This window comes from Mastomys coucha, unplaced genomic scaffold (genome assembly GCF_008632895.1).
Source record: "Mastomys coucha isolate ucsf_1 unplaced genomic scaffold, UCSF_Mcou_1 pScaffold5, whole genome shotgun sequence".
Taxonomy (NCBI): domain Eukaryota; kingdom Metazoa; phylum Chordata; class Mammalia; order Rodentia; family Muridae; genus Mastomys; species Mastomys coucha.
In genome coordinates this window covers 9458907-9484308 of record NW_022196911.1, presented here as the reverse complement: position 1 = coordinate 9484308, position 25402 = coordinate 9458907, and the positions used below count along the sequence as shown (strand labels likewise).

The 25402-nt window shown below is 42.7% G+C and overlaps 1 protein-coding gene across 6 annotated transcripts in view; it reads left to right on the top strand.

Moving 5' to 3' along the window:
* Positions 1-25402, top strand: part of Prkn (parkin RBR E3 ubiquitin protein ligase) — a 1238651-nt gene that overhangs the window by 923097 nt on the left and 290152 nt on the right. Inside the window, exon 8 of one of the 6 annotated variants that reach the window (XM_031350753.1) lies at positions 7664-8094. The exons of the other annotated variants lie outside the window; for them this stretch is intronic. Coding sequence (XP_031206613.1) covers positions 7664-7770 — 107 coding nt within the window. The 3' untranslated portion in view covers positions 7771-8094. Of the gene's footprint in view, positions 1-7663; positions 8095-25402 lie in introns of those variants that run through there. 6 annotated transcript variants of the gene reach the window in all.

The following is a 25402-nucleotide window of genomic DNA, read 5'->3' as shown; positions in this document are numbered from 1 at the left end:
AGCATGGCTTTTTATAGAGAGTTCACAGACCAATGTCCAAATTCTTATCAGATGTTGGGTAAAGTCAAACACACATTTACTTTGTATACACTCAAGTTACAGAGAAACATGACATGGCTTGTCATCAGTCATTCAATGCTTTCTTTAAATCAAAGAAACATTGGTTTTACTTGAGTGTTGCTTAGCTGTAGTATTATAGCAGCCATGGATTGAGCATCCCAATTCTCAGGTCGCACAGGCACTTAGTCCCCACACCAAGCACCGCGTGAATGCTCACCATGGATAAGGAGACTGAGTCCTTGAGTTCAGACACACAGACCCCTGGAATGAATCAACCAGCCCTGAGAAATATCTCAGTTCCTTTCGACCTTTTCCTCAAATTTTAACATTCTCTTGAATTAGACCTGGCTTCAGCACACTTGACAAGTCAAGCACAGCTTTGTGATGATGCTGAATTAGAGCTGATGCTCAAACATAGCATAGTAAGCTACTTGCATGTTCACCTACCACTGAAAAATCTCTGAGGAAATTCATATGCACACCTAAGGTCTGGGTAAGGAATGGTGCAGAAATGTCATTTCTGGTGTGGTTCCTGGGGGCAATGTACTCCAAAAGCTCTGCCTCCTCTGGATGACTTTTATTTTTTTTTTATTACTTTGGAGTTGTGGCTGTGGCACCAGGATATTACAACACACTCTGAAATGTGTTCTAGACTAGACGTGAATGCTTAAGCTTAATACAAAGAATTAGACTCTTGATCAACTGCAGAGCCTCCACTTTAAATGCAAATACCAGGTTCCAGGGAAGGATTTTAGAAGGCAGATGAGAATCCTCTGTGTCCAGGCGATGAACTATATACTAGTTAAAACAGGAACTAGGCAAGGGAGGGAATTTTCTGTGGATTCCCTACCTAATGAATACAGACTAACACTGCATGGTTATATATGCTAACCAACAGTTGTAATTAAAACTTACAGGGCTGGACCTATGAGCAATTGCAAGACAGTCTATAGGCTATTGTAGTGCTGGTGAGCAGAAGCCAAGTGTTGGTACTATCCTGGTGCTTCATTAAACTCTGATGGACACAGACCCTTGCCCCAGAATTATTGATCATTCATATACTGAAATAATAGACAGGAGTGAGGCATCCTTGGCAAATACTGTCTCATGGAGCAGAGCTTACTCTGAAGCTTATCAAAGCTTTTTCCTGCACTTCTAAATTGTAAAAATGTATTCTGCCCTACAGTGATCTGTGTGAGTTAAACAGTAGTAATAAGGCAAAACAATAATATTTTTGGCCATGACCTTGAAACGTGATCCTGTGGGCATCTTGAAGATGTGAGCCTTTTACTAGAAAAGCAAGCTTATTTTGTCTCCACACAAATAAACTCTGACTGATGGAGGCCCAGAGGATTTTTGAGTTCAGCAATTTTACCCATCCCCAGTATCACATGAGTAAACAAATTCCAAGTAAACAAAAAGACAGAAACAGAACGCTCCTTGAACTGATTTTATTCCAGCATGTCACGTAACATATTAAATGTCTTAGAAGCGTGAAAATATCAAGGTCGTTATTGCTCGGCTTAATTATGCTCTTTGCATGCTAACTCTTGCTCCCTAGAAAAGAGAAATGATCCGAAATGATTAAAATTAAAACATAATTTTTTTCCTAACACCAAAAGTATTTCTATGACATGATGTGCTTGGAACTGAAGAAAATAAATAAAGCAGAATTATATCTTGGGATGGAAGATTTAGAGCATTAACAAGCATCCTCATTTACATGGCTGATATGCAACTCTAAATAGTGTTTTGAGGATGCTTGTATCAGCACACCCAAAATCTGAGTGGTTTCCCTATTTTTGGTGACTGAAGTCATACTAATGAAAGATTAGTCTCTAAACATGGGCCCATCCCGTTGTACTCTTAAACAGTGGTGGTCCACACTGGCTTTAATGGCTGAATGGTGACTCTGGCTCTTTTGGTCATCTCTTCTCTCTTTCCTCTGTCTTTAAATAGATGGCTGAGCTGAGACTTTGACCCTGACCTTCCACACCATTGTTAGATGGGGGAGGGGCCAAGACCCACCTCTGCCCAGAAGATGTTCCTAACTGACCTCTGCACAATTGTGGTGCTCTTACCCTTCTCTGTTTCTGTAGGTTCTACATGCTGTTCATAATACACATCTGCAAATGGTAGGCTCCAGATAGGGATTAAGAAGCAACCCGGTCCATGAAATGATCACTCCATAGCATGGAGGTCCAATGTAATCCACAGAACCCATAGAAAGGGGAAAAGGAAAAACTCTAGGTGTGGTGGTGTTTGCTTGTAAACTGAACAGCACAGAGAAGACAAGGCTATTTGATGAGCTTCTTACCAACAGGGGATGCTGTCTCAAAAAAACCAAGATGGATATATCTAGAAAAGTACTACTCAAGTGTGACCTTTGGTCTCCACACAAAAGAAAACTTGGATCTCTAGACACATATGTACACACACACACACACACACACACACACACACACACCTCCAAACAAAACTTTTGTGTTCTAAAGTTACTAGATGAATGACTCCGGTTGCATACAGAGTTCACAGGGTCTAGGACACCACTCAACATCCCATCCATCAATCTAAACTCCACTACACCACATTAAATCTCCCTCTTACGCTTAGGGAATGCACACCAGCATTCAGTGTCCAGTATTTCCATTTGATATCTCTGATCTTAACATAGTGTAGAGCAAATATGATTACTGTCTTGTCAGAAAGAAATGGTAAATCGATAAATGTCCTTAATTTCCTACAAAGGCAAAACAAATTCAGTCTGAACTTCAGAAAGGAGCCCCAGTGTCCAGAGCAGCAATAGGAATACTGAAGCCAATTTCAGAGGACCCAAACTGAAGCAGTCAACAGATCCCTGATGAAAGACACCCATCTTGTTTGAGGACATGTCGTCCAACCCAAGTTCTGATAGTATTTAACCAAAGAGGGACACTTATAAATGTATCAGCAGCAGCTCAGGAGGCTACAAAACACAACGCGCGCACACACACACACACACACACACACACACACACACACACACACACATATACACACAGTACAAACACCTTATCTACCACTCAACTGATTTCCAACCACTTCCAATATGGTGGATGTAATGCCCCTTTGCAGCTCACTTCCATTCCCAAAGCCATCCTTAATGGCCATCTTGGCATGGTTGCATATGTGTGATGCCTTTCAAGGGTGTACAGTGTTAATTTTCTGACCTTAAACCCTGTGCCCAAGTAATGCAAAATGATAGACACATCACTGTGATTTCATTGATGAATTAAGGAAATTTTTAATTAGGCAGCAACTCCATGTGAGCATAGCCATGACACTCACATCTGTCATAGGGCAAACTGAGGGAAAAAATAAGGTTGTTGAATGGGCATATAATAAGATGAAGCAAGGCCCCACTTTTCAGGATTATATACTACACAAGACTTACAGTCTTTCATGTTGAGTGTTTTGAAGTTATTTTCCTACTGACTACAGTGGGTTGAGAAATTCAGTCATGTTATTAAGTACCCCAGTGTTTAAAAAGAGACCACTAATTTATACCAACTTTGTTAAGCTTATCTAAACAGAGCACTGTCAGGTAAGTTTCTGGTCATAGTTTCCCAAATGAATGGAACCTATGGGTAACCTAACTCATGGCAATTTCCTTCTAAGAATATTGCTTAGCATATTTCTCAACCTAGCCCTAATCCTAACACTGTAGCTCGAACACAAGAGACCTCAAAGCCCAAGCTCACAGTCACACACTTCCTCCAAGAAGGCCACACCCACTCAAGTAAGACCACACCTACTCCAACTAGGCTATACCTTCTAGTAGTGCCACTTCCTACCAAGTATTCAGACACATAAGTCTATGAGTGCCATTCCTATCCAAACCATAACACCTGCCCTCTCTCCCATCTCCCCATATTTACTCTTCTAGATAGGCTCTGGAAGTGGCCATAGTGAGGTCCCAGTTTGTATCCCACTGCCTTAACCAGACAAATAGCCACAAAGAAGTGCTGAGATACCTAAGTCGGATGCTCACCCAGAACTTAAGAGATAGGCAACCACGTTTGAATCAGACAAGACAGGGAAAGATGTAGTTAACCCAAAAGATGCTGGACTGTCAAAAGCCATCCATCTACCTCCTTCCTCTATGGGCCAGTCATAGTCCACATATATTTTTCTCCCATTCATAAACTTTAAAACAATCATGCTCAATATGCAGCTATTTCACAGACAGTATTAGGGACAATTCCTTTGTGCACATCTGAGTCTGACCTACATACAGCTTTGTTGTTGTTGATTTTGAGACAGGGTTTCACTGTGTCATCAGGCTGGCCACAAACCCACACTTTTTCGGCTTCAGCCTCCCAAGTGAAGAGTTGGAATTATAGGCATGTGCTATGATATCTGTCCTAGACAGAGTCTACAGACTGCTGTGGTGGTTTGAATAGGAATGGCCCCCATAGGCTCATGTGTTTGAATGCTCAGCCCTTAGGGAGTGATGCTATTAGGAGGTGTGGCCTTGTTGGAGGAAGTGTGGGGATGGGGCTTTGGGGTTCCAAAGCTCAAGTCCATTCTCTCCCTGCTGCCTGTGGAACAAGATGTAGAACTCTCAGCTGTCTCTCCAGCACCATGTCTGCCTGGATGCTGCCATGCTTCCTGCCATGATGATAATGAACTAAAACTCTGGTAAGAATTGCTGTGGTCATGATGTCTTGTCACAGCTATAAAACCCAGAGACAAGTGCCAATTTATGGCCAAATGCCCTGCATGTCATTCAGATTAGTCTCCTTTTACCCACCAAGCAGATAAGCATAGATCAGATAACCTGGCTTTTCCAAACCTATAAGGATTCCAAATTAACTGATTCCAAGATACCTCTCTGTGCTTATGACAAAACATTAGATAATTGTGTGATATCTGCCTAGGTCTGAAATGAAGTAAATTGCAAAATATACTTTTCATTGTATGTTCACTTGCTCTGAATTAACACGAATTTTTTTTTGAACTAAGTTCTACTAGTAGTATTTTCTCTTTAAAAAAAAGAAAAAAAGATTGTGTATGTGCACCTGTATGTGCATATCTATCTATCTATCTATCTATCTATCTATCTATCTATCTATCTATCCCTCTGTGTGTGTGTGTGTGTGTGTGTGTGTGTGTGGTCTGTGTGTGTCTTCTCTATCTTTCTCTCATTGTTTATGTTCCTGTGTGTGTGTGTGTGTGTGTGTGTGTGTGTGTGTGTGTGTGTGTCTATCTGTCTGTGTGCCTGTGTGTGCCTGAAGAAGCAAGAAAAAAAAGCTTCAAAACTCCTGGAGTTGGAGTAACAAGTGATTGCAAGAAGGGTATATGCTGGGAAACAAACTCTAGTCTCTGGAAGAGCAGTGTATGTTCCTTACCATGGGGTCATCTCTATCCCTGAGAGTCCTTTTCTTATTCAATAGTAAGTACTGTAGAGTCATCTCAGTTTGAGAGCATAGAACGTTCTCCCAGCAGTGCAAACTTGAAGGTTGACTAGCATCCAACAGTCTCTGAATGCACCCAAACACGGAGTCCTAAAGGCCGTGATTTGTCCAGCATTTCTGCCCTCTCCAGTTTGAATGTTTTAAACAAGTCAGTTGTGGTTTTTTTCCAGGCCTGCTCTGATAATTGTGCTAAATACTAAATTTCTTAATTTCATTAAAAATTAAGTAAATTTGTGAACCACCAATGCAAAGAGAATTGTTTCTCTAGAGAACTAAGTTGAGTGATTTGCAAAGATTTAATAAGGCATGTTTATTAGAAAATTATTTGGGGGTTATTTATATGCAGAATAATTATTAAAATGGAAAAAATTAAATTCTAAAGAATTTTAAAGGGCAATCCTGCCTTTTAATGGCTTTGCTAGTTTTCCTTTAAAAAAAATAAAAACTAGGGTGGGGGTGCATTGTAGATTACTTTGGTAGACTACTTGCCTAGCATTTAAAAGGCCCCAGGTTCAAATCTTCAGTACTTCATAAAATTGAGTCTGTTAGAACATACCTATCATCCTCGCACTTAAGAGATAGAAGCAGGACAATCAGAAATTTGAGTTTATTATTGACTGTAAAAGAATTTGAAGCCAGCCTGGGACATATGAGAACATTCTAAAATTCAACAAATAACAGGAAACTGTAGAAAATCTGATTTTCAACACCCTCCAGTATGATAACCTGAACTTTCAAAACTCTTAAAGATAAAAAGAAAAGGCTCTGGGTTTCTTTCTCTATCAAAGTAAAGCATAAATCATCTTCATGTGTTGTCGTGTGTCATGTGTTCAGGTGCCGGTCTTGCCTGGTTAATCTAACAAATTTGCATCATGATCAGTAGGTCCTCTGCCAGGGTTCTGCCCTTTGTATCAGGATCTAGTCTGACTCTTTTCTGGGCTCTCTCCTCACTGACCCCACCTTCTGCTAATGTCTTAGAGCTCTACTTTCCACACCTCATCCTTAAGATTTGTCCTTTTGAAAAACAGGAATGGCTGCGAAATTAAATAAGGCTCCTCTGGTTCCCCTGGTTACTCATAGAAAGGTGATGCTGTTGTTCTCATCCAAATCAGCAATCGTGCTTTCTATCCCATCAAACATCACCACAGTCCTGGGGAAATCAAATTTGTATTACACAAGCACTGCAATCATTTTTTCTGTCACCTAGCCAGGAAGCACACTAAGGAAGACACCCAAGTAGCTAGGTATAATTTATATTTGTATTAATTCAAGTTTAAGGTACACTTGATCACAAAAACTCCAAATCTATTTTCTTTTCAATTTGGTGACTTTACATTTTATATTACTCCATTTATGGGCAGAATTAATTCATTGATAGATAGAGCTACAAAGACAAAAGGGGCAGACAACCTGATTACTTCCTTGTAGACTTTCAAATCAGCTTGCAAAGATTTATTTTTTTTAACTTTCAGTAAGATTAAACCTCACTTTCTATTCTATTTTATGAGATCTTCTAACCCAGAGCAGTGGGCAAGGGAGACTTATTATTTTACACCAGCCAGAAGGTTATAACTTGAACATTTTGCTTAGATGATTGGTTCTGTATACCCAAGAAAGTCTGCAAAATCTTTACGCCAGCAGAAACGTGCACATTACTGGAAGGTGACTATGCCTCCCATGCTGTCTGTGGAGAAGGGACGGTGGGCCTGACCCATCAGAAGGCATCTGGCACAGGAGTTCTTGGCACCACGCATGATAGGTTCCTTTTCTCTCATGCACGGCTTTGGGTCATGAAGGAACTCTGAAAGTAATGCATAGCATTGGGTGAAATCCAAACTGATCTTAAGGCAGGACATATCCTGTATAGGCTAAGTTGGCCTTCTCCTGGAAAAGATACCCGAGGGATCATCCTAGATTGCCCTACCTATAACGTTAATTTATTCAGTGTAGCACCCTGGATTCTTTTGGGTTTTTTAGCCCCCAAGACAAGAATTGCTTGCCTTCCCTAGTCAACTGATAATTTGTACAAGCTGTATGTGTGATTCCACAAGCTATTTCTGAGGGTAGTTTGCGGGAAGAGACTGATGGCCGGTTTCTCTGATGCAAACCTGAATAATTTCCCTTTATTCTTGGCTCTCTTTTCCCAGAGGATACACTGAAGGAAAAGGCAGAGGTTGATCTGTCCTCTCAGAGATGGTCTCAAAATGGGATCTTCTCTAGAGCACAGGAGAGCAAATGGTACATGTCCTTTTGAGTATGCAGCTGAAGAACCAGCCTGTGATGGAAGGAGCATCATTATCCTCCCTCTCTCTTTGTCTCCTGCTTTGTACCAGTTTAGACTAATTGGCACTAATCAACACATCTGTATGGGCAGCAGAGCCACGCTTGAAGTGTCTGTACAGATGCCTGCGCATGCTCCCCGGCTACCCTGAGCCTGTGCTGTCAATGCCACGGAAAATTAAAATGCCTCATAAAGTTTGGGGATTTTCAGTTTATCGGTGTGCCTTAGAAGCTAATGAAAAGCAAGTTTTTGGAAAATAGAATGGCTGTTTTCATCCTGGGAAACAAATCCTGCTGATTTTAGGACCAAAATGATAATCTGCAAAATGGAGGAGAAAGAGAATAAAATCTATTTTCATATGAATGGGGAGAGTCTGACTTTCTGCATGACTTTAATGGGAAAGGGATTAAGCCGTAGGAAATAAATGGAAAGTGCAAAAGAAGAATAAAATACATTAAGCATTGGAGGGCCCAAGCACAAATCGTTTGTTGCCCTAGTCAACATGAAAGAACTCTGGCTCACTACAGGACAAAGCCCCCTGGGGACTTCACAACAATTTCAGATGAAATGGCTGTATTCCACCTGGGAAAGAATTTGACTACAGAAACTTTGCGAGTCACCCAGAGTAGCTTTGGTCTGTCACCTGCAGAGCATAATTTGGTGGATGCCAGGTAGGCGGTGTGCCAGTGTGCCTTGTGTAGCTCCATCCTGAGCTGGGTATTGATGTGGGAGGAAGCTCAGTGCACAGCCCCCTCCCCTCCCGCTGCCTGCATACTGAACAGACTCTCTTAGTGTCAAGGAAGCTGCCCATGAGGATACAGTGATGATGCTCAGCAAGGGAATGGCCAACACTGAACTTGGCTGGAGGTTCCTATAAAGCTGAGACTACATGTCCATTCTCTGTGGAGGGTCTGGGAGACATCAATATTTAATGTATTTCACAGACAGCACACAGAATAGGCAAGAGAAGACAGAGCTGACCATATCAAAGCTTATCAATAAATACTCCTCCAGCTCTCCTAAGGGATTGGGAAATAAGGTCAGAGTGTTTCTGCTACCTGGCAACCCTTCCTCTGGAAAGAGTGGGGGAGGAAGAGTCTGATGTTGTTGTCCCTGTGTCTCGCACACACGCATGCTCGCGCACACATACACACAGTGGGGAGAGAGAGAATGAAAAATGTCAACACCAGAGTAGGAAATTTGTCTATTTTCCTCCCATCTTCAGGAGTTATTTTCTCAACCCTGGATTCACCAAATCAAGGGCCTTTCACTTCAGCGGAGACTCTAGTCTCCAAGGAATCCTGACCTTGCCATCTGTGGATCTCAGAGCTCCGGTGCCGCTTGGCACGGGGCCTTTGGCAAAGAACCAAGAGTTCTGGGTAGCCCTCACACATGTAAGACAGGGATGGCAGGATATCTCAATGGAGGTGCTGCTAAATCTTAGCTTGTATATAGGCTTAATATGAAGGTGAAGCTCTGTGGAGACAACCATGCTGTAGAGTATTGCTTGCCTGTGGTCGGAAAGTATATAAGGACTGAGTAAAGGGAAAGGAAAGGAAAAGCTATGAAAGAGAAAAGTTTATACCCTCATAAAGCTACCTCCATCTCTGGCTGTTTTGATGGTAAGTGGTGGTTAAGAGCCCCACATCTAGCCCTTCTGGGGATTATTTTGCTAAATTAGAACAGCACCCGTCTGGGGTCATACCCAAATTTTTCCTGAGAGTCAACAGCGGTTAAGTCTCAAACAAGAGAAGGTAAGAAGCAGCGGGCTAAGCCGATGGGGCTGACTCTCAGGTCTTGTCTTCCCACAAGCCCTTGGGTCTTGTTTTTAATTAAGAAAAAGAGAAATAGATCCTATTCCTCAGATAAAGGGGATGGCAACTATGCCCCTGGAACCCAAAGGGTATTTCCAAGCAATGCCTAGAACCTGCCACCACTCTGGAACTGGGGAGAAGGCAGAGCTCTGGGGTCTTCTATCACTGCAGGCGGTATGTGTTACAGCCCAGAACAGGGCAGTGAGCTTCCCTCCTTGTAAACTGTTTTCTTTCCCTGGGCTAGAAATTGGCTGCCTGTGGACATGAAATGATCTACATATTTGCGCAGCTTCTCTGACCTTCCCTGTTGTTGCCACAGGAATGGAAAGTTCCTGTTCATGCTCATTTTCGTCCCTGACATTTTAAACAGAGGGCATGCACCTCAGCCATTTGACCTTTATTTGCAGTTAAAAAAAAAAAAAAGTGCTCCAGTTACATCACTTCCTCCATCATGGACCAGTACAGTAAAGTCCCTAAATGACATTTAATGGGTGCCTAGGACTGTGTTCCCAGCAGAGAAGGGCTCCTCGGAAGCATTTGGCAAGTGGATGAATAACTTAAATCACAACAAAACTAAGACCTTCAGGAAGCTCACTCTGATTCCAGTCTCATTTAGTGGTTTTTAAAGCTCCTCATTCCTTCCACCAACACAGGCTGACCTTCTCTTCATCACAACCCTTTCATGAGGTCATACCCCAGCAGCCCCTCAGACATGCTTTATGACGTTGCATTGGCTGATAAATCCCAAGGAGGCAGTTTATGGGCTAGCCCAGCACTTTTGGTAACACATTACTTTTCTGCAGTACTTCATCTCACATTAACACAAATAGGCACGATGCTCAGACCATCCATGCCTTCATGTGCTGGGCCTGGAGTCCCACCATCACCCTTCCCATCTCCTCACAGTGGGTGGGAGCTTGCAAACATGTGTAGAGGTGGGTCCCTTATCCCCGGTTCTTTATTAGTCTTGACTCTGGCCTCCTAAGTCTTTCACACAAGCATACCTGACAGAGATGATACATTTTCGCCTCAGGCATTTATGATAGCTGAGGAAAGGGTTTGAAGCTGTTTCTTTCAGCTACATCTTCCCCCACACAGAAGCTACTAAACCTCTAGGAGCAGCATCTTGAAGGAAAATGAAGATAGTCACAAGAGGAATGGCCCCATGTTTCCAAGCTAGACAGCCCCCAATTAGGGGCGCTGAAGAGAGCCTTGTCTGTCTCTCATATCCATTATTCTTCTACCCAGGCCCTTCTTCCAACCCTGGAAGTCATCAGCACAGATGCCTGGGATGTGCGTTATGCTTAGAGTTTGGTAGGGGAGGCTCCTCTCTCTTGGATCACTTTTGGTAACTGAAGACAGATGGAATCACATGGGCAGCAAAACTCAGGAGACAGATGGCCTCATCTTCACACAGTCCTCCCTCAACATCCTGTCCTTGTGCCCAGGAAGACCTATTGCCAGAAGACTCACATTATATGGGAGTTCTACAGGCAAAAGGATACAGGAAGATGACAGGAGAGCATCAAAACCCTGCAGGGAGGGAGGGTGAAGGATGAAGGTGGACATCTTCAGGCATCTGTCTGCACACTTACCCTTTGTGACCAGATCCAAGCTCATATACACAGGGGTCTTGCAGATATACAGATTTGATGAGATGTCAAAGGGCAACAACATATTATTTTAATTTTAAATAGAACTCTTTCAGTGATGTCCAGGAACACATATTACTAAAAATGTTTTATTATCCATGGCTAGTAATCACAGCAAACTTAGCTTGGCTTTTACCCTTTCTCCTTCCTCTGTGTAGGACTTCCAGGCTCCCCCTTGGCCTTCTTTCACAGTGTGGAGGAGGGAGACTCCTCTGTGGAGGATAACTGGAGACATATAAAAGGCAGAAACATCTTTGCCTAAGCCCTGAAACTCTTTAAAATCAAACACATCAGATTTCACTCAGCATTGCATGAAAAATTGGCAATGCCTGCACACCCGTGTGGTGCCTCTCAGGTGTGCAGGAGCCAGGGAGGGCACCTGGTGGAGGTGTCTGGGGTGATGAGGACTTGTAATCAGACTGGCAAAGCATTTCCACTGTGGACCATCTGTCAGCACATGTAAATAGCCTCATTTGATAAAACCAGCTGTTCCCACAATGCTCACCAGAACACGAACCTTCCTTCTCTTCTCTTTGATTATAGTCAGTGATGCAAAGAAGTGATTCTACTGTCGTCCAAAATGATTCCTCTTTACCTTTGAGATTTTCTGCTCGATGGTTTATTTTTCAGGTTTTTTTTTTTTTAATTATCTTATTTACCAAGCACAAGGGAAAGGACTTGGAAATAGGAGTCAAAGCCTCACTTTCTCTGTCACTCACTGCATTTGAATTTGGTAAATTCTCGGTGACCACTGGCTATGGGGTTCCCCATGGAAGGATCGGATTAAGTGGTCCCCAAGGCTCCTCCAGCTCCTGTGCTACTATGGCTTTCTCTCTAAGGACCCAAGAGGGAAACATCAGACTTCTCATGACTAACTCTCAGCTGCTGTCCAGGCTTCAGATGTTTGGGGCTTCTAGTGGGGCTGAAAGACATACACCATAGTCATGCTCAGAGATAAGACATGGAGAAGCTCGTAGGGCAAGGCCAGCTACCCAGCAGAAGGGCATCCTCTCTCTTTAGCTTATTTTGTTCAATGCCTAAAGGCATTTTTTCAAAGAAAAAGTGTATGCGGACATTTATCAAGTAATTTGATACTTTTGAATCTTCCTTACTCTATTACTACCTAGACGCATGGTAAAGAACCTGTAGTGAAAAATATCTAAATGTATTAGGCTCAGAGAACACCCTCTAGGGAAATCATACAGCTCTCCTCTCCTGGAAATCCACACCCAAGAAGGGCAGCCTGAAATCTCAATGACCCTATCACTCCCTGAGTCTTCAGGTCTTCTCTGGAGATGAATTGAGCAGAGCACATATTAAGAATGCTTCTGGGTGAAAGGGACAACTCAGTGGGTAATGACACTTGCTGCCAAGAGGAGGTAGATCACCCTGGGGTTCACATAGTGGATGGGGACAGCGGCTCCTGCTCTGATGTCCTCTAAACAGAGGGGGGAGGAAGGATAGCATTTCTTATTGGCTAGGCTGTAAACATGCCCTGTGCTCAAATCCTTCTGTTGCATCCTGCAGCAGATTGCCTACATTTGTTATAAGCCAGAGCAATTGTAAGGACTGCAAAAAATGTTTCAGGTAAAGTGCTCAGGCCACACCACTCTAAGTAGATGACCCATGATGCTGTCCTCTATGTCAAGTTCCACTCAGTCAGAGAAGCCCACGTCCTGGCCCTCAGGGATAGTAGCAATATAGTTGTAAAATCCTACTGCTTGGACATTTTACTACATCTGGGACTTATTTATATTGTGCATACAGATCTCCAGGACAAAAGCAGACAATGGTAACATTCCTGTGGCCTCTAACATAACCACCTTGTTACACTGTCTACCATTCCCACTCCCATTTAGGAGCATGACCTGTTCCCATGAGTAACAACAGGTAATAGTCGCATGAGTCCCTAAAGGCTGCTGGAGTTTGACAGGCAAAGGGAACTTTTCAAGTTCTCCAGGTGACTAAAACCTTCTGGAGTCCATACACACAGGTTTTTAGCACCTGCACACACAGCCATTTTAACTCATGTAACAAGAGATACTGTGGACAGAGGGTTTTCCATCCTAGTGCCGAATGAGCATCTGCCCCTCCACCTGCCTCTCTGTCCTAAGTTGGAAGAGTTCAGTGACTCTCTCAGAGAACTGGCTCACACAGGCATGATCAAAGCACCAGAGCTAAGTTACGTGTTTGAAAAACACAAATGTCAGCTCCAAAGTAGAGGGCCGTTCCCAGACCTGACCTCTCTCAGGCTCTGTCAGCAAGACCTGGGATTTCACCCCACAGTGTGCTGAAGGCAGGCTAGGTAGTATTCTCCCCCAACTTCTCGCAGTGTCACTTTTAAAGTCAGTAATGCTCAGTTGTTTGATAGATTTCCATAAATTCCCTACCCTGTCATGTTGTTAGTCTAATGCACCTGATTTTCATTTTGAGGATGCCATATCATTAAAGACATTTTGAGGATGCCATATCATTAAAGAGAATATGGTATGAGTTGAAGTGGACTCCTCAGAATGTTGTATTTGAAGATATGCCACTCTGCAGTAAGGGAAGATAATCAATACCATGGGATAAACTACAGCCATGAGGAAAGACTTGTAACATTCAGCAAAGGAACTTGTCTGTAAGAAAACCAACTAATTCAGCTCCTCAGAGTGTGCATAAGCACAGACACACATATACATGAGCATGACAAGAACAAACACATGTGTGCATACTTGTTTACTGACATTCCCAATGTCTTTGCATCCTCTGAAATAAATATTCCACATCTAACTTTCATTCTACCAGATAAACAATGCTGTCTGGACAGAGAAGCCTAGAGAGTAGAAATGTAACTGATGAACCTGGGGTTTTATGCAGAGAGACTTAATGACTTGCAAAGCAGTTTAAGTGGCTTATTAAATATTTAGAAATAGACACATTTCCCAGACAACTGAGTTTGTTTTGACTTTCCTTCTTTCAAGGTGACCAAAAGGCAAAAGTGGATCCATGCTGTGCCTATACTGGATAAACAGTAAGGTCAATGAAATGAGGCTAGATTTTACCCCAATTCCCCAGTATTTGACATCAGGTAATAGACTATGTTTTGACATTTCTTGTTCTATCTTTACCAGGTAAAGCCATTGCTGGATCACCTCACAGAGCCAGGCCTTTTGAGTTTCTGTGTTGCTCATTTATTTCTACAATAGAATAGAATAGAAAGCTTATTGAAGAAAGCTCAGCTAGAGAAAGAAGTGAGACCAGACTCTCAGGGAGAGTGTGGTTAGGTGGAGCCCCCACCTGGAAGACTTTGTATGGAGAAGCCCAAAGGAGCCTCAGAAAAGAACTGTTCCTCAACTCTAGCATCCTACAAAGTGCCTTACACTGAGAAAGTTGGTGCGTGCAAAGGATGCTACAAAATACAGGGAACCACACCCAACCGCAGAGCCACACCCAACCATAGATCCACACCCAACCTCAGAACCACACCACACTCAACCACACAATCACACCCAACCACAGAGCACAGGCACACATGAGGAGTGTATGGTGGGGCACTGCCCGAGTAACCCTTGCTGGTTATTAGAATTACCTGAGAAGCATGAGAAAACAAACAAGCAAATGGAACCCAACCATGCCTGAGCAGGCTTCACCCTGGGATTACATGCCTGGGCCTCTACGCCGGTTCGCTAAGGCTGCCATAACTGAGCCTCATACCCATGTGACTGCAGCAACAGGAATTTATTCTCTTGTAATCCTGGAGGGTAAGCATTCAAGATGAGGTTGAGGGCATATAAAGCTTCTCCGGAGACCTGCATCCCCTGCTTGTGATGGTAACTGGCTCATGCTGTCCCTGCACTTTTCTCTCTGTTGATGCCTTTGTCACAACTCCCTCCTCTCATGAGGACAGTTATAATGGATTAAGATCCACCTGTGACCCTTTCCTCCCCAATTACGACCTTAAATTCCCTGATTTCAAATACAGTCATATCCCCAGGAATTCAGTTTACAAAGTTGTGAAGGGCATACAACTCGTGAGAGGCGCCGGAGTTGAGGTCGTGCAATAGGGACCCTGTATGACACAAAACCTAAAATATTTTCTGTACCCTTGGAGAGAAAGTATATTCATTCCTCCCCCATTCTAAAGTACAGTTAAGAGCCTGGATGCTTGGGCCCTTGTTTTCCTCTGCTTGAATTTTGGCTTTATTATTGTCTGTGTGACTTTGGGCCCTTTATCTAACTTCTTTTTATGTTAGGTCAGTCAGCTATGGTTAATAGAGACGCTCTCTGTTCCAGACCATTTATTTCCTGAGTTAGTTTCATGAACTCAAAGAGATACACATTATTCAAAAATACTTGTTTTTCTCCAAAACAAGGTGTATAGTAAAAAAAAATGGTGAAACTAAAATCAAGTATATAATTTAGTTAATAAAATTCTAACAATGTTAATTTCTTACTTCTAACATGCATTATATAAGATGTCATTGCTAATGGTTGCTAGAAAACTGGCATTGGGAGTTCTATAATTTTTCTTCTTTTTAATAATTCCAGAATTATTCAAACCAAAAATGTTGTCAATGGCTAGACGTGTAACACTGGAAAATGTTTACTTAGCATGCACAAGGCCCTGGGATCAGTGAGCCTTGCAACACATGAAACAGTAGGTGGTTGCACAGACATGAAATCCTAGAATTTGGGAGGTGGAAGCAAGGGGATTGCAAATTCAAGGTCCCATCAATGTTGAAAGTTCAAGGTCAGTCTGAGCTACTTGATAAACAAAACATGGGGCTAAAGAGGTGGCTTGGCAGTTAAAGAACACAGGCTGCTCTTCCAGAAGACAAGGGTTCAATTCCCGGCACCCACATGCTGGCTCTCAGGCTCTCAGTGGTCTGTAACTTGAGTTCCAGGTGACTCAGTGCCCACCTCTGGCCCATCAAGCTCTCTGTGCACATAGTCCACAGACATATACACAGATAAAACACCCAAATACATAAAATAACACGGAAAGAAAGAAAACAGTCTTTTAAAAAGAGGAACAAAGAACCCTAAAATTTAGTTTTTAAAACAAATTTAAAATACTCACATATACATTTGCTTCCTGTATTTAGGATCAAAAAAAAAAAATACTAAGAAACAAACATTCCTAAATTGATATCTATATCTACCAGTCTCTGGAATTCGGGCCTTCAGGACTGAGTGATAATGTGCAAAAACTCATAGGCTACCGTATAGTGTCAGAAACCATCTAGGAAAGACTATGGCAAGCGAGTGAGTTTTCTGGAGAATGCAGGATCCTTAGAGACTTCATCCCAGGATTGCTTCTTGCTGTTGACAGGCCTTTCCTGTCACTATTACATAGACTAATGATTTCTTGGCATCAACCCACACTATTGGGCAAATTTCCTGCAGCTCAACATGAAGATGAAGCTTCATGAATTAATGCTGTTTAGATGAATTAATTACTCTACAGCATTCCTGATTTTACTCAAATAATTTTAGAAAGAAAGTTTAAGGAGATGGTTTTAGTTGTTCTGCCACAAAGATAAAATAAAGTTAGAATCAAGAATAGAATGTGCCCACCATTCATAAAAGAATAAGTAATGCCTGCATAATAAGGAATACAATAAGCTTTCATAAATTACACTAAAAAATAGAAATAGGCTTGGGATAAATTTGTGATCAAGGAAAAATATTCATCCTAGGTCAGGTCCAAGGATGAAGCCATAGGTGTGCACAATGGTAAAGCTAGGCCATGTGAAACCGCTGCTTTGAACTTATAATGAGCTTAGAGAATGAAACACTGCTTTAGATTTACGATAGACATCCTTCTGTAACCCCTCCCCCTTATGGAACATTTTATCTATGAGGTTATTCTTTCTTACATAGAGAACTTCTTGTCTAAAAGCTATAAAATGCTGAAAGCAATAATAAAGTTTTGGTGTGACCATCACTTCTTCATCTGGTGTGTGTGTGTGTGTGTGTGTGTGTGTGTGTGTTGTCTATGTAAATGTTGTCTTTCTTTCCTTTTCTTTCTCTCTGGTTCACAAAGAGTTAATGAACTCCAAGCCTCTTGCCTGGCTAGCAAGTGGTGCCTAAATCAGAGCCAAGTAACTAAGTACTTTTTTCTTAATCCCCTGCTGCTAATAGCTGGATTTAATTACCAGAAGCCAGTGGCTTTTAGCCTTAGAATCACAAAGAGTTAAAGGAAGAGAGCATTTACAAATAGCAAGCAATTTCTCACCCTCACAACTGCTAATGACACCCATGCTTGCCTGCCCCAATCTACCTGGTTGCCAGGCTGGTCATAGGCAGTATAGAATGTGGCTGGCACCCAGCACACATTAGCTGATAAAACAGAACAACATTGCTGCTGTTCTTGTGGGGATCAATATGGGGAAGTGTCCACCGTCTTTAGCCTGTGGTTCGGGTCCTATTGAGTTGCTCTAGATCAGTGATTCTCAGCCTTTCAAAGGGGCCCTATATCAGATATCCTACATATCATATATTTACATTATGCTTCCCAATAGTAGCAAAAGTAAGTTATGAATTGGCAACAAAAACAATTTTATAGGGGAGGTCTCCACAACACCAGGAACTGCACTAAAGGGTCACAGCATTAGGCAGGTTAAGAACCACTGCTCTAGTTAGTTCTCCATGCACAGTAGAGGTGAGCAGGCAAACATCACAGCACCCAGGACAAGGAGGAGAAATAAACCAACAGAAAGAACAAGAACAATCGAATAGAAGCTAGAGCAGTGTGTGTAATATCTGTCGGCATTCTCTCACAAACCCTACGTTATGTTCTCTCTCCATCCTAGGAAAACCAACAGTGCTGGTGTGGAAGCTACAGAGGTGTGTGGATGCAGGAGGCTAGGACAGCACACTGGCTCTGCAGAGTGTAGTCAGAGGCAGGCCTGGGCACGGGCATCAATCACTGTCTGGTTCTCTGTGGGGCCTGAGCGAGCACACCTATCTAGATCCGGTTGTGGAGGTCTCCTTTGTGATGAACAGACAAGGAAACTAAAATTTAGGAGAGCTACATCCAAAGGGCTCTTGACCCATAAAAAGAAACTAGGTATCAAATCTAGTCCCTACTATGTACACCTGTTTACTTCCATGTCAGCATGGGAGGTCCTGTAAGGAGACATAGATATGGCACATAACTGTACGGGACTCCTGATTTTCCCCTAAGTCACATCTTTCTTTTGGCTTGCTTGACAGGAACTTCATGGATCCCCAAGGAAGGGAACAATGGATAGGCCCCTTGCTTTCACATATCTTGGCTCTTTTTCAGCATCAGTCAACGTCAACTACAGTCCTGGGCTCTACCAGGGACCTCTCACTCTCACACTTGGAAGTGACAGACATCCACTACTGGTAGACTACATTACCCGCAGGCATGAGAACTGACCTTGTATGGCGTTGCTTGAATAGTGACAGGCGGGTAGAGGACAGAGGCTGCTGCCTCTCTGGACAGCCAGAGTGCACCATCTGGGTCTCCTGAGATCCAGTCATGTATCCCCTCTCGCTGAAGATGGCTCCAAGGTGGGAAAGGCTTTATTGGTCTCAGAAAGAGTGAGCTCAGTTCTACAGACACTCACCTTGTAAGAAAGAAAAAATGCAAGTTGTGGGATGTTTGCTCAGTCAGGAAAGGAGTCACTCTGCAAGCTTGGCAACTTGAGTGCCATGCCCAGAAAGCACATGAGAAGAATCCTGCTATGGTGGCGTGTTCCTGTCAGTCCAGCACTGGAGGAGCCAGCGGAGCCTCCATGGTAAACTCCAGGACATTGTATGGCCCTATCTCAAAAAACAAGGTGTACTGCAGCTGAGAAAGGACAGCCAAGGTGGTCCTCTGTACCTCCACATGCACACACATCCTTGATCATGCATACGAGTGTGTGAGTGTGCACATGCATGGCATGCACATGTGCACACACATCCATCCATGCACACACTTGACACACCCATCCAAATGTGCACATATACTCACAGAGACTCAAAAAATAAATAAATAAAAAAGGAAGAAAGAAAGAAAATAAGAAACAAAGGGAGTCGGGTAGATGATAATCCTGGCTTTCAAAGACGTGTATCTTGCTCCCAGAAAAACCTGATAGTGGTGGCCTTTGCATGTGAGCTGGCAGTCAGCAAGCTAAGGAAGATGCGTGTTGTACATATTGGAGATATCTATTAGAGAGGATGCTTGTCGGGCAGGGACTTTGAGAGTGCCTAGGACCCGCCGATGTTCAGAGTCCTGTCTGGCTAGAGTGCCAGTTATGGATCTCTAACAAATCCCGAGAGAGCTGCCCGCACAATTAAGGGGGGCTCTTTGCACAGCTTTTGTAACCTTAGGCCTCATCTATGCTAATGAACAAAAACATGTGACATTATGACCATCATTAAAACTGAAATGAAAACTTACAGGAAAAAATAAATCAGACCTTCACACCATGTTGAGCCGGGAGGCACCAGTTCCACAGGATGCCTCTTAATTGGCAGCAGAAGCCAGTTCTGACATGGGTATGCGGGGCTCTGTTTGGTTTATTTTAATGCCCTTTGAATGTTGAAGCTATCAGTTTGAACAGGCCATTTTAATGTACTGCTTGGGGGGAGTAAGATTCTAATAAGAGATGGTTAACTGCACACTCTTTTTAATATTAGTTTTTCCTTCCCAGATACTTCCTACACTACTAGATGGGATAAATTAGGTAAGATGTATGTCTGGATCCCTCTGACAGCAGATACTGTTCATAGGCAGTGGCCTTTATTCCTCATTTAGCTCTCACACATTTTTAGTGGATGAAAGCCAAGAGGAATGAGTCTGTATGTATGTGTACACACCCGTGCCCAATCAGAGAAACCCGCAAATACCAAGCCAAGCAGACAAGGAAGAGCAAGAAGATAGTCCTCTTGGCTACATGTAACAGAACGTTTCTAAAAGTGCTCCACAAGCTGGGGCTGCAGCTCAGCGGTAGATCTCCTGCCTAGTATGCATGAAGCTTTGGGTTTGATCCTCGGCATTACAACCAAAAACAAAAATAAAAATAGCAAACAGATTTTAACAGGGAAAAAAGTGTGAAGTCCATACCCTCATTGAATGGAGACTCTCGGGCAAACTTGTGCTTGCCATCATCGTTATGCTAAGCACAGATTTATGTGTGTGTGTGTGTGTGTGTGTGTGTGTGTGTGTGTGTGTGTGTGTGATGCAGTGAGAAATTATGGTTCTAAATTTTACTTCCTAATGCGTTCGTTATATTTGAATGCCTGAAGTATTTGGGCCACGGATTTGCTGCACCTGTCGCCTGGCCTTTCCAGGAAATACTGCATGTCCCTGTCTTGTCTCTTCTCACCAGTCTGACAATGAGCTCCTAAGAGCCCTGTGGGCTGCACCTAGCACCCCTGCACTTTGCAGATGGCAGATGCTCATAAAGGAAACACCAGGAAACAATCCCTGGAACACATTCTACTCAGAGGAGCCAACAACGTGGCGGGTGTTGAGTAAGCACCAGCCGGGCTTAGTCCTTAGAGGCGCTGTGTTTGCTGCTCCCATCTTGTCTACACTTTGCCTCCACCTCTGAATAACACCACAGCACAATCTCCACCACTGCCTCATCCCTCTTCCTGTGGCCTTAGGTGGGACTCTGGAACTCCACAGCTGACTAGTCCCAGACCCCATTCAAGGAGGCAGGGCTATCTGATAGCATCCAGACACTCCCTGAAGGCTTGGTTTGTCGTCCATGTCTCATTCCACCAGGGACCAGCATTTAGAAAGAAAACAATCTGTGTTCAGACATGCAAACTCGCTGTGTCTCTTGGCTCTCCTGAAAGCAAGTGACTGCTGCTATGTTGGAGGATACATTGGCTAGCAGGAAGCCATAGCTCTTTCCTGAACATCCCTCCTTCCATTGTGGATTGTAGAGCACAGGGCTCCCCTCTGTGGGCACAAATGTCTTCAGCAATAGTGCTGACAGGAGAAAGTGCTGGATGCCAGGTGATAGCCAGGGAACTCTTAGTCTGTAATGATGGAAAGATGGCGCCAAGATCTCCATCTGTGTGCATTTTTCTCTAGTAAATGGCAATGTTCTGCTTTTTTTTTTCAATCTTCTGCTTTTCATTTTCATTTTCAAACTGTCATTTTTGTTTTGGTGGTGGTGGTTTTAGTTTTTGTTTGTTTGTTTGTTTTGTCTTTTTTTTTTTTTTTTTTTTTTTTTTTTTTTTTTTTTTTTTTTTTTTGAGATGTGTCCTCACTCTGCAGCCAAGCCCAGGCTGGCTCGGAAACTCTTCATACTCTAACCTCCCATGTGCTGGGGTTATAAGGGTAGGCCACCATGCCTGATATAAAACCGCTTTCAAGGACACTTGAAAACACAATAGTTATTGGAAGCCCACGAAGATGTAAGATACTCTCTGCTTTGGGAAACTCACTCACTACAGCTAAGTGGATTTGCTTTGGCTTCGTTTATTTGAGTTCTAAAATTGATTACCCAGTGACGACAATATTAATTGTGATGTTCAGATCGATTAATTTTCACTACTGAGAATGGATTGAGTGTGTCACAGGTGCCAGCTGCTTTAAAACATCCCATCTAATCCTCTGCAGCTTCACAAGGAGACTGACCCCAGTTCTGAAAGAGGAAGTTACTGTTGGGTGTGCAGAGGACAGCAGATGGGCAGGCTTGATTGGGCATCCATTCTCGCTATTCACCCTAGCGTTCTGCTTCCCCCCATTATACTCCAAGCTTCCCAGGGAAAAGTGATTATCACTCAAGTACACAGAACACAGGCCTTCTCAGACCCCAGTCAATCAGACTGGCAATAGTAAAGGCTTTTATTATTATGCTGGAGTGGCCCTGCACAATGTAACAACAACAGCTCTTTGATACAGTTCTATGGTGAGAGTGCCTGGAACCCTTTGAAGTCCTTAAGCTAGAAAAAAAAAAAAACATTTCACAAAACAGTGAGCTAGGGCAGTGGTATCTTTAAACCAGTTTGTCAGCAAAGCTTTGTCTTCATTAGCAAAACTCACAAATGTGGGTCACTAGGTAACCATTAGGTGCCCCTGGGTCTGAGGTCCACTCAGTTGGAGTTAACTAGGCTTCCTCACAATAGTTTGCAGTATCTTCCTTGGAGATCACATGGAAATTTAAATTTAAGAGCCCTGAGGAGGGAGGAGAGAGATCTGGAGACTTGAAGGCTAAGTCCTGGTCAGGGCTGGCCAGGACCACTGACAAAAAAAAAAAAAAAAAAAAAAAAAAAAAAAAAAAATACTTTTAATGGACTTATAAAAAGGTAAAGCTAGACATTTGTTGTCCAAGTAATATCACTCTTCCCAGTTTCTTCATAAGGTAATGAGTGAAATAAGTTGACAATTATAAAGAAACCAGGCCAGTGAATAAGTTCGTGAGCCAGACGGTTGTGGCCTTTAAAAAAAAAAGTACCCCTGAGAACTGACTGACCCTCCAGCTGCTGTTTCAGTGGTGATCACAGGGTAAGAGAGAATGTTTGGGTGCTACTCTCTGTTAGTGGCTCTGCTGGAAGGCACATTGGCCCTCAAAACTCACTCATCAGGGACTAGTCACATGCAGAAGAAATATTTGAGAAGGCATGTGTTTGAAAGGGTCAGGGAACTTGAGCAGAGCAAGAGTTCCCCATAGGAAGTGTGACATGGAATCATGTTCCCAAGAGAGGCAGATGCAGAGCAAGTGGTATTCTGTAGTGTGTAGTTTTCTCTACATCACTTTGTGCTCTAGATGCACTCACCCAGGAGCTATCTCAGATCTGCATTTAAAAGGCACACACTCATTAGCTCATTTTTAAACTGGCTTATTGGCTCTGTGCCTGGGCTCTTCTAAGCCTTCTGTGGCTAGTATGTCCTTACCTTCACTCCTAGCTCAATACCTCTAAATCTGCACTCAACTTAGTTGCCCAGTTATCTTCTGTGAAGCTCATTGGTCTTGCTAAAGACACTTCCTGGCCACTTTCCCTTTCTGCCTACATTTTGGAAGATTTCTGCTGTAGCTCCAAGTCTATTCCATCTCTTTCCCCGAAGTATCTCAGTTCTTTTCCTCTCTCCTAGCCTGTGGGAACCCAGAAGTCCTGCCTCTTTTTTTGCCCAGCCATTGGCCACTGACATCTTTATTGATAGATAAAAAAACAACTGGGGGTGAGGACCTTCAGCATCAGTAAACACCCTCCAAATCAAAGCATCAGAACTACCTCCCTACAGTATTCCTACATTTCTTTAACTCTTACTCATCTGTTTTCTTCTTTTCCAAGCAACATATGTGCATGTTCATGAGTGCACTCATGTGTATGGATGAACAAATAGAAGCTTGGGTGTGGTTCCTAAGGCATTGGCCATCTGGTTGTTATTGGATGGTTGGTTTTGAGACAGGGTCTTCATTGGCATAGAGCTTGCCAAGTAGGCTAGGCTGTCTGGCCATCGAGCCCTAGGGATCTTCCTAACCCCCAGGCCTGTCACAAGAGATGACAAATACTCGCAGCTGCACCACATGTCTTTTAACATGGGTCCTGAGGATTGAGCTCTAGTCCTTCTGCTTGCAAAGCAAGACTTTTACTGATGGAACTATTTCCCCACCCCTACTTGCCAGATAATCGTGTTCATCATCAACAGAGACTCCTGTAGGAATCTCAACTCATCACATCTTCCCAGCTTTCTTCTATAGAACTTCCCAGATGAAAGGCAAATCTCAAAAAGGTTTCAAGGAACATTCCATTCCTTTAGAAAATCCTTTTAAACAAATTATCAAACCAAAGAGCTTCTTTAATCAAAACAATGCTAGCAAGCAAAATGTGCGCATCCATCTGCAATCTAGAGTTTCCTAAGGGGTGAAGATGTATTTCCCAGGGTGCCAGAGTCAAAAGCACATGGCTCCTATGAGAGATAGAAATGAATACTTTCTCCCAAGGTCAGCGTCACACAATTGATCCTAAAAGTGGTAGATTTATTATAATTTCTCTGTGACTTTCTTTATCATCATTTCCTTCTTCTGATGCGAGAAACACCGCCAGAGGCAGGAACCCAGGCTTAATGGACCAAGCATCAGAGCTGAGAGAGAGCATCTCTCCCATTTCTGTTCACTTGGCAATGTGAAAGTCTTTGGATGTTAATGCATTATGCTACAGTATTTTGAAAACAAACAACTTGGCTTAAGTACAGCAGGAATTGTTGCTTTAGTTACAAAAAAAAAGAACATCTCAACCCTCTTCTGTTTTCAAGGAAGTTTTAAGACTCATTTTATAAATCGTATTTAGCCTTTTTTATTAGAATAGGATGTAGCTGTTGGCGCCACTAATGGATATGATGTGTTTCTGCTGGTGTCCTGAACTAAATAGCTGTAACTAATGTGGCACTGTCTCTTTTTATAACTGTGAGCTACAGAAAGCAAAAGAGAAATTTGTCTAAAGTCAAAATATTAGCAGTTTTATTTATTGCGAGATGTCAAGAGGGAAGAGTGTAATTTCTGCCGGATTCAAGACCATAATGAGACTTTTCACGAGAAGGCTTTTCACAGTAAGACTCCCTTCTGTAAATTCAAAGACACATGGAAATTCAAAGCATTGTGTTGATTAGCAAATACTAGGTGACCCTTGAACAGACATCAGGACAACCATGAATTCAATCATTTCAACATAAACTACAGTGTTTGTCTTTCCTCCAAACAAAAGCACATGTGCTCTGGGTACCACATGGCACAGACCAGCCAGGAACAATTCTTCTCAGAGATACTTCCTGCCATTCTCTATCCATTCCTTCTTTCTTACCCATCTCCTCCTTTAAGGTTAATCTATAAAAACAGTGTTGGTTTAAATTATTAGAACAAAAGAGCCCAGCAATTTACAGAATATACACATGCTCAAAGATAACGGATGGTAGCTTTCAGCTTACATAAGAGTTTTGTTGAAATTTAAAAAAAAATAGAAATTGTATGATTTAGATGTGTTTTTCAAAATAGTTCTTTTTTTTGAAACAAGTGTGTTGGGGTGCACCTATATTCTCAACATTTATGAGGCTGAGGCAGGAGGATTGTCAGTTTGAGGCAAGGTCAGGCTAGCATTCCATATTCTAAAATAGTGCTCAGGATATATGAAATATATTCTAAATAGCTCAAAACCAATGCTCCACATGTAGTCTCACAC